This window comes from Silene latifolia, chromosome 11 (assembly GCF_048544455.1).
Source record: "Silene latifolia isolate original U9 population chromosome 11, ASM4854445v1, whole genome shotgun sequence".
NCBI lineage: Eukaryota > Viridiplantae > Streptophyta > Magnoliopsida > Caryophyllales > Caryophyllaceae > Silene > Silene latifolia.
In genome coordinates this window covers 108,755,602-108,765,674 of record NC_133536.1, presented here as the reverse complement: position 1 = coordinate 108,765,674, position 10,073 = coordinate 108,755,602, and the positions used below count along the sequence as shown (strand labels likewise).

Genomic DNA, 10,073 nt, shown 5'->3' with positions numbered 1-10,073 from the left:
ACACCTAGCTAGGCAAGGACTTCTTGACCCATCATGTCCTTTGCCTAGTTGGGCGGATAGGGAAGTGTTCTTTCCTAATGCTCCTAGGGATGCTAGCATGGGTGGTGAGGAGATTGTTGTTGAGGGTGAAGAAGATGAAGAAGATGAAGAAGAAGAGGAAAATGAGGGAGAAGAGGATCAAAGCTCAAGTGATGATGGTGAAGCCTCTGGGTCTATGGAGGTAGATGATGATGATACTAGTGAGGAAGTTGGTGATGATGATGACGATGGAAGTGATGTCGCTATGAGTGACAATTGAGGATTAGCAAGCTTTTTGTAAGATGCCACAATCCATTGTGAGTTTCCTACACCTCCTTTAGCTTTGTTCATTTCTCTTGTTTTTAATTTTTTATCTTGATCATGTGTTTAAGTCCTAGCACCACCTAGAGGACTCCCACCTCGGTCCCATTGAGGTGACTTTTATTGTTCCCACCATGAGAAATCCAAAATGACAAATTTAGTTTCATGCATAGCATTCTCGTGCATGAACTCCCCCAATTTTTTACACTAGCAATAGTGTCTCATTTGGTTTGGGGAAGTTCATGCATAAGCATTGGGAGTTAATTTAAATTATGCTCTCCAACAAAATAAATTCATGCATCATATACTGTAGTGTAGTTTGCATCACTTGTTTATATGTCATATAGTTTGCATTTAGTGTAGAAATCATGCATTCGCATATAGCTTGCATAATTTCCTATCGTATTGGCCATTGAGGACAATGCCCATACTAGTGTGGGGATGGGAAATTCTAACATGACTCTTAAACAAAAATGATAAAAATTGAAAATTTTTGAAAAATACAAAAACATGTCTTTTTGTTTCATAAACATAAAAACCATAAAAATTTGAAAATTTGAAAAACCCAAAAACTTGTTCATTTCCTTTATAGTGTAGTCTTGTATATATATTGTGTTTGTCTATCTTTTTTCACATTGATCGACTATGCCACATCCGAGACATGAGGATATTGAAGACCGCATGGTATGATCTTTCCAATCTCCTTTTTCCTCTTTATGTTGATGACTATGTGGCTTTATTTTGATTGATGCGGTATAAACAATGTGATTATAGGATTGTATTTAGATTATTTGGCATACTAGTTGGTAGAAGCATATGCATTAGGTTGTATATATGTTAGTTGCATCATGGCATATAGTTGCATTTAGGAAAAATTTTGTGAAAACATTTATTTGGGAAGCTTGACAAGTGTATATAAGGCCCTTGTAGATACTTTTTCTTCTTAAGACTTTGCTTGTTAGAATACTTGCAAAACACCCTAGGATGTGTCATGCTAGTATCATTTGACCATTGGATCAAGGCCTAGTCAAGAGTACCTTGTGGTGTGATAACTACTTGGCTACCGTTTATTCCAAGGTGACTCTTGAAACCATGCAACCATCTTCCATATTCTACCACATTTTGTCATCAAAAAGGGAATGGGCACAAAAATTTTTCAAAATTTGAGTTCAAGAATTGAAATGAAAATGAAAAAGTTTGCAATTGCATCAAAAGAAAAGAGGAGTAACAAAAATGAAAACTCTTATGCTTCAAATATAAGCACCCTCACTACAAATGGGGTAGCTTTGAAAATGTTCAAAAGAAAATGCAAGAAAAAGTTGAAATTGTCAAGTGTTGAAATGCCAAACATCAAAAGAAATGGCAAAAAGAAAGTGTTCTCAAAAGTCAAATGCCACAAGGAATTGGGGGGAAAAACAACAACAAAAGCAAACTCCCACATGAAACTCAAAATATAAATGATCCCTCACTACTACAAATACAGGCAACCACAACGGCCCTTTAACAACGCTTATTCACGAAAATCATCAAAACACGTTGTAGAATTTATTCCGCGAATTTTACCAAACTTAATTACAACGGTTATGTGTTGTTAGCCGTTGTTATTGGTTTTAACAACGGGTCATACTTAAACAACCGTTGTTAATGAAAAAACTAATAACAACGGTTAAATTTTAACCGTTGTTAATGGTTTGGCGCCAACTTAGTGAAAAGTAATCACAACGGTTATATTAGAACCCGTTTTTAATACTTTTTAACAACGGTTGTAGACTCAATAACCGTTGTTATTAATATTATGAAAATCTTAAGAACAACATATTTCTTTATTCTGCTATACGCTACAAACACAAACACAAGCTAATACTGCTACTATATCATCCTCCATTCCTCCATGATCGTCTCTCTGTCTTCATCTCCATCACTGTTGTCACGTCTTCTCTCCCTCATCGTGTTTATCAATCAGGTATATATATGTTTCTTAGCAACGCTTATAACTAGATATAGGATTTTTTGGGTTATTATCTAATTTGTTGATAATTTAGCTTAATTGTTTTCCTGAATTTCGTTTATTTGTTTGCCTATTATTGTATTTTCTGAATTAGTTGCCTATTATTACGAATGTAGAATAATGACTCGAACTTGGATGATTGATGCAAATATGAGTGACCGCACCTACAAGGATGGTTTAGCTGAATTTTATGAATTCGTTTCGAACAATTTGAAAGGTTCTTCTAGTATTGCATGTCCTTATGAAAGATGTGGTAATATTAGCTATATGGCTTTTCCGGACGTTAAAATACACCTAGAAAAGTGGAGATTTAGTCGATCCTATACACTTTGGATTTTTCATGGGGAATCATTAGAGGAAGAGAATAACTCTGAAGAAGATGATGTTGAGGTACACGAAAGGCTAACTGATGATCCTGAGTTTGCCGAGTTTTTTGAGTTGGAAGAGTTGGAAGTAGAGAAGTTGAATGTTGGGTCTATAGATAATGAAGAGAATGATGATGACTCCATTGCTTTTGAAGATGTAGGTGATGACACTAGTAATTGGGATGACCTTAACAACATGTATGAGAAGTTGTGTGAGTCTGAAGCACCTCTGTATCCTGGTTGTAAGTTCACAAAAATGTCGGTTGTGGTGAAGTTGTATAATATCAAGGGGGCAAATGGGGTGAGTGACACGTGTTTCACTAGTTTTTTAGCCTTGATAAAGGAGTTGCTTCCTGATGGTAATGTTCTACCTGTTAAGACATATGAGGCGAAAAAACTAATAAGAAGAGTGGGTATGAAATATGAGAAAATACATGCATGTCCAAATGATTGCATATTGTATCGGAAATTATATCAAAACTTAACCAACTGCCCTAAATGTTTGGAGTGGCGTTATAAGGATAAGGAAGGGATCCCGGCTAAGGTGTTATGGTATTTTCCATTGATACCAAGAGTCATAAGGATTTATGCGAATCCCGATGATGCAAAAATGTTAACTTGGCATGAAACAGGAAGAATAAGTGATGGAAAGCTAAGACACCCGGCAGATGGTAAGCAATGGAAATCGTTCGACGCTAAGTATCCTGAGTTCGGCAATGAACCTAGAAACTTACGTCTAGCGCTGTCCACTGATGGAATGAACCCACACGGAAACATGAGTAGCCAACATAGTACTTGGCCAGTAGTGTTGGCTATTTATAACTTACCTCCATATGTGTGCATGAAAAGAAAGTATTTGATGTTGTCGTTGTTAATTTCCGGCCCTAAACAACCTGGAAATGATATAGATGTATATTTGAAACCTCTTCTAGATGATTTGCGATTGTTGTGGGATAGTGGGATAGAAGTATTTGATGCATATAAGAACGAAACTTTCAATTTGAGAGCGATGTTATTGTGTACAATAACTGACTATCCGGCTTATGGCGACCTTTCTGGGCACACAGTTCATGGGAAAGAGGCTTGTCCATTGTGTGGGGAGGATATCGAGTCTGAATACTTGAAGTCTTCTCGTAAGTATGTGTATATGGGAAATAGGAGGTTCTTGTATCATGACCATTGTTATCGCAAGATGGAGAAAGCATTCAATGGAAGACAAGAACTTCGTCAACCTCCTAGAATTTTGAGTGGGCATGAAGTTTATCATAAAGTAAAGCATATTGAGATAGATTATAGGAAGAAGAGCGGCTCTAAATTGTCTACTCGTGGGTATAAGAAAAGATCCATATTTTTTGATAAACTTCCATATTGGCCGACTGGAGGTCGGCATTGCCTCGATTTCATGCATATTGAGAAAAATGTCTGTGATAATATTATCAATACCCTTCTGGATGTTCCTGGTAAAACAAAGGATAACGCCGCAGCTAGGGAAGATATGAAAATGATGGGTATTAGGCTAGAGTTGGCACCACGAAGAGAGGTAATCATACATTTGTACCGCCACTTTTTTACCCTTTCACGGAATGAGAGAAAAGAGTTCTGTGCATGCTTGAATGGAATTAAAGTGCCACATGGTTATTCGTCGAACATCAAAAGCCTAGTGTCGATACAAGACCTAAAACTCACCGGGTTAAAGTCACATGATTGTCACACTTTGATGCAACAATTACTACCCGTGGCTATTCGTTCCATTTTACCCGAAAAGGTAAGATATGCTATAACTAGATTCTGTCTCTTCTTCCGGTCCATATGCGAAAAGTCATCGATCCCGATGACGCGGATTCATTGCAGGACCTCGTTGTAACCTCTCTTTGTCAATTGGAAATGTATTTTCCACCCTCTTTCTTCACTATCATGATTCATCTGACCATTCACTTGGTTAGGGAGATTTTGTACCTTGGGCCCGTGTACTTGAGATACCAGTATCCTTTCGAAAGATTGATGAAAGTCTACAAGGACTATACATCTAATCGGTATCGTCCGGAAGGTTGTATTGCTTTGAACGCTATTTTAGACGAAGCTCTTTCATATTGTTACGCTCATCTCTCCCCCGAGGAGTTGATTGGCGTTCTAAGAATCGTCATAGTGACTGGATGACCGGAAAAGGTATTAGGGGCCGGGTTGAAAAAATTGTGACACGTGAAATGTAGCATTTAGCACACATGTATGTGCTAAACAACGAAGATGAGGTGCAACCTTATATTCAATAACACAAAGATGAGCTCAAATACGATCACCAAAACAAGACCGAGAAGTGGATTGCGAACGAGCATACGAAGACGTTTCCGAGTGGTTTAGGAATATTGTCTTACGATTATCTACCGATCAAACTGGTGATGACATCTCTCCTAGGTTACTACGTCTTGGTTTAGGTCCAAATGCCATGGTCACCTTTTACAACAGTTTGCCATTAATGGATATACTTTTTACACCCGCGAGCAAGATGAGGTGAGCACAATGCAAAATAGTGGTGTGAGTTCTGAATTTGAGGCAATGCACTTTGCTACTTCAAAAGATAAAAAGCCTATTTGGGGAAAATGCCTTTATTATGGTGTTATTCAAGAAATATTGGTACTAGATTACATTGATTTCATAATGCCTTTGTTTCGATGTAACCGGGTTGATAACAACATCCATTGTGTCCGAAAGGATAAGATGGGATTTACGTTGGTCAATCTGGGTAAGGTTGGCAATAATAAGGATGATCCTTTCATAATGGCATCCCAAGCTAAACAAGTGTTCTATGTCACCGATCCTATGGATAAGAAGTGGTCTGCATTGTCTGTCTATAAGGAAAAGAAGGAGTAGTCCATCCGATAATGGTGATGATGATCAGGATGTCGTTTTTGAGGGAATGGATCAGTCTACCACTGTATCTTATTTCGACGATGTTGACACTGATCATGAGGACACCGAAAGCATCTATATGCGTGATGACCATGGTGAAGGTATTTGGGTTAACGAAGAAACTATGACATCCAAGAAACGTCCCGATCCTGAGATAGTTCATCGGGACACGATATGCATGCATCTTTGGTGTTGTCTTATTTTCTTGATCTTATTATTAGATGTGGATCTTTGGTGTTGAAATTGCTGAATAATGTTGCAAAGATATGGTGCTTCTGCTGTTACAGTATGTATTGTTACAGGTTTGGACTGTAATGGAATTACAGTAATTTTAAAAAAAAAAAGAGGTTCGACAATAACAACGGTTATATTTAAATTACCCGTTGTTAATACTTTCAACAACGGGTGTAGTACCTATACCCGTTGTCAATGATTTTTTTGACATATTTCATTTTGGCGCAAATTTGGTGAAAATATATTACAACGGGTATATTTTAACCGTTGTAATAAACTTTTGACAACGGTTTACTTTTATTGACCCGTTGTTATTAACATATAACAACGGTTCTTCTTTGAGCACCCGTTGTCAATAGTTTGTCTTAATAAAAAACTAATATAGAAACCCATACAGCATGCCATACACAAACACACACAACATTATTAGTTCAACCGTTGGTATCCTGAGTTAATTCTTCTCTCTTCCTCGCTTTTTACATTCTCGTCGCCGTGCCGTCGCCCGATTTCCGAAGCCCGATTCCGTTGCCTTCCCTTATCATCCTGCTCGTTCTCTTTATCATCATCATCAACAGGTATGTTCACTTTAATTTTGTGTTTCGTCATTAGGGTTTTAAGACGATCATCTTGTTTCTTTTTTATGCATCTGTTTATTTTTCGTCTTCTTTGTTATCTTTATCATCCCGCATCATCTACTTTACTCCTCTTATCAGGGTTTAGGATTTTAGAAGCTCAATCTGTTGTTTTAAATTTTCATTCCTATTAGGGTTTAGGGTTTTAGATAATACTCTGCATGTACGTTGTTAAGTTGTTCATTTACTATATCATTCATATTTGGGTTTTAGGATTATCATGGGTGAAAAACGTAAAAGAAGTCAAAAGAATAATGAGCCTGGTGATAATAAGCCTGGTGAGAGGGGTGCTACGAAGTGCAAGAAAGTCCTTGCGGCTATAGCCGCTAAACAGTAGTTCCAAATAACATGGAGTGAGATGGGTTTCCCTCTTGGTCCAAATGCGAGTCTTTTCTCCGATTGGATTGGTGCTTGCACAAGACAGTTTGTGCCTATCCATTTAGATGATGTTAGAACTTTGAATCCAAAATTGGCGGAGTTATACTTGGCTCGTGTAAAGGAAGGCTTTATTATACCCGATAAAAGCCATGATGAGTATTTAATGCATAAGGCAGCGGATGTCCACAGGCAGTGGAAGTGTGGCGATGCTAGGGATTGGTTGTATGTGGACAAGGCAACGGGGGAGATGCGTAAGAGCCCACCGGAAAACAAGTGTCCCACCATCAAGCGGGAAGAATGGGATCTTTTCAAAAAGATGAGAACTACGAGAAGTTTCAGTTAAATATCCTCGCCTTTTAACGATTTACCTATCATTTTTTTAATTAATGAGTCCTTTATATAATATTTTTATTATCTCATCTACTTGCGCTTTTATATAATTATTTGAAGGCCGTTAGCAGAAGAAATCGTGCTAACATTTCATGCAAGAAGGGGAAATTCTATGGTTCTCGAGGCGGTTCTGAAAAGATAGAAGAGGACCTCGTAAGTAGCATGCATTATTCCCCTGTGAGACTTTATTTTTTTAATCACACTTGGACTTGCATTGATACACATTTACGTGTATAAATGTTACCATGTTAATGTGTAGGTGGCAAAGGGAGTGAAAGAGGTGGATCGGCATGTAACTTATAAACAAGGGCACACGCCTAAAGGATCCCGGTCGTCGCGTGACAAATATGATGAGGAAGTTTTGGCCAACATAGTAAGCATTATTTTATTAAGACGAGTTCATTACTAACTTTATTATTTTAGTCACAAATATAATTTGAAGTTTATTTAATATATTATAGGATAACGTATTGAAAGAGGTAGAAGAAGGGAAATTCACTCCCAGTGGTCGTAATGACGTTCTTGCTAGAGCGATCGGCCGACCCGAACACCCAGGTCGTTTGAGGGGCGTCCCGTTACAGGTTGGAGTAACGAAATATTATGGGAAAACTGCCAAGATAAAGAAGAAAAGGAAGACTAAGTCTGAGAAGGCTGACATGGTAACATTTATTCTATTATTTTCATTTAAGTTCAATTCACATGTTATTGTTGGGATAAAAATTGCTGACATATTAAATTCTTGGCAAGCGGCTTGATTAATGGCATCCGTACTACTAAAGCTGAATCTTTGGAGGTAAGCTTTCCGAAGAAGAAGTGAAGATGATGGAGGATGTCATTTCTAAAGGGGGTAATAATAAGGTACAACAGATTGGTCAAGAGGCCGCTACTACGTTGGAAATACATGAGAAGGAAGTATCGGTCAACGAGATTCAGAAAGATCAGGTACCTAATAATGTTTCTGAAGTTGTAACAACTAAAGCCGATCAGGTACCTAATACTTCCTTATTTTTTTTTTTTTTTTTTTGGGTAAGATCGGGGTGTGTTCACTTTGCCACTCTAATGCTATAACTTTGACATGGTGCCATTGAATTGGTTAATTTTATTAGGTAAATAATGGGTCCGAAAAGGAGATGCAACTTGAGAAGACGGTGATGGAAAACAAGATACATCCCCTTCAATTCAGTTCCCTGTTTTCAGTAAGGTATGCATGAAGTGTTTAATTAGTTAAATTTATATGAATGCTGAAGTTTGTGCAAAAATCGGCCCGAGACAGAAAGCGTTTTTGCAAAATTTTTTGAATCTTTGTCAAGCGTTTTTGCAAAGATATAATAATGTATGTGTATATTCTTCAGGCCGTAAACAAGAGGCCGCTTATTCTTGCGACCTAATAGAACCGAAAAGCCACATGTGCGTGTTGGCGGGGTCTCGTTGAAAACAAATCTGCAAAGCAATGAAATCGTAGTTCATGGCGAAAAACTTTTGCCGAATCATAGAATAGTAGAGATAACTACGTCTTTTTCCAGGCCATGAAAACTTTCAACTGCTGTCCTAGTTCGTGACGACATTACCATTCCGGGAGATGCGCTTGGAAGTTTCATCCAATGGCCTGAAACTCACATCTACTTGGCGAAGATATCTCCGCCGCCTCGGAAAGCGAAAGCGATTGGGGTTAGAAGAAATACCTTTATATATATGTTACATTTTTAATTGTTGAATATTTTTATATGTTAAATTTATATGTTATTTTTTTTTTGTAGGGAACAAAAAAGACGGCTTTGGCGGATAAGCCTAAGTCCACAGACATGCCAACGACCTCGACTTCACAACAACTTGATGAGGTATTTAATTAACTTCTCCATTTTTTTTAAAAATTAACCTCGCTCCCTTTATTTATATTTTGTCTGTATTTATAAAAAGCATGGTAATTTTGTGTAGGGGACAAAAAAGACTGATAAGCCTAAGTCCCCACCAGTCTTACCTGCTACTACTACCTCATCATTGAAAGAGCAGGTTGACGAGGTATTTAATTAAGTACGCTTTTATTTTTATTACTCCAACTAGGATATGTTACCTTTGGATTTTTTATTATTTTAATTATCTACTACATGTGTAGGCTGGTGGTAGTAGCACAAAATCAAAGACTCATTCTTTCTCGGACCTGAAAATTAGGAGTTTAAACTCCACACAATATAAAGGGAAGGATTACATGCAAAAAGTAAGAACGGTGACGATGAAGAGACTGCATGAGGAGGCTGGCCATCGCATAGCCACCGAGCAATTGATAGTTATTCCGCTCGAGGAGGATATTCTAGGGGCTGAGCGCCAAGCACATCTATCATGGGATGTGCTAGCCTTATGGGCTGGCCTAGACCAGATTGATATCCAACACATATTTGTTTGGATGAAGTAAGTTTCTTAATAAATAATTTCATAGTCTAATATTCTGACTACTAGATAGTGTTTTAAATACCGGAGTTAATACCGTAATAATGTAGGATATTGAAATTGAGAGTGATCCCCGAGAAGAATATTCCATCTGATCTATACGGATTCCTGTGCCCCTATGTTTTATCTTTATTTATTCCGGATTTCTCGTTCGAACAACGGGTAGATTATATTGCTCAGCAATTGGCGACAACCAAGAAGCTGATTTTTGGCGCTTATAATGAAAAAAGGTAATAAATAAATTAATATTACGTTTCCCCCTACAATTGCATTTTCATACCTAATATATGTACTTGTTAATAATGATGATGTCTCTTGATGTAGGACTCATTGGGTGCTAGCAGCCATCATGCCGACAAGGAATAAAGTTTTCTG

General features: G+C 37.6%; 1 protein-coding gene across 1 annotated transcript; it reads left to right on the top strand.

Moving 5' to 3' along the window:
* The first annotated feature begins 214 nt into the window (after nt 1-214).
* On the top strand, nt 215-9,663 carry LOC141613790 (uncharacterized). The gene is made up of 4 exons (XM_074432535.1): nt 215-277; nt 9,011-9,091; nt 9,189-9,272; nt 9,367-9,663. Exons 1-4 carry the CDS (start codon nt 215-217, stop codon nt 9,661-9,663), a joined length of 525 nt encoding a protein of 174 aa, XP_074288636.1.
* Nucleotides 9,664-10,073: the final 410 nt, after the last annotated feature.

Coding starts and splice junctions, on each gene's coding strand:
- LOC141613790 (XM_074432535.1), top strand. CDS start 215: ATGGAGGTAGATGATGATGATACTAGTGAGGAAGTTGGTGATGATGAT. Junction 9,092..9,188: donor CTTCACAACAACTTGATGAG/GTATTTAATTAA, acceptor AATTTTGTGTAG/GGGACAAAAAAGACTGATAA. Junction 9,273..9,366: donor TGAAAGAGCAGGTTGACGAG/GTATTTAATTAA, acceptor CTACATGTGTAG/GCTGGTGGTAGTAGCACAAA.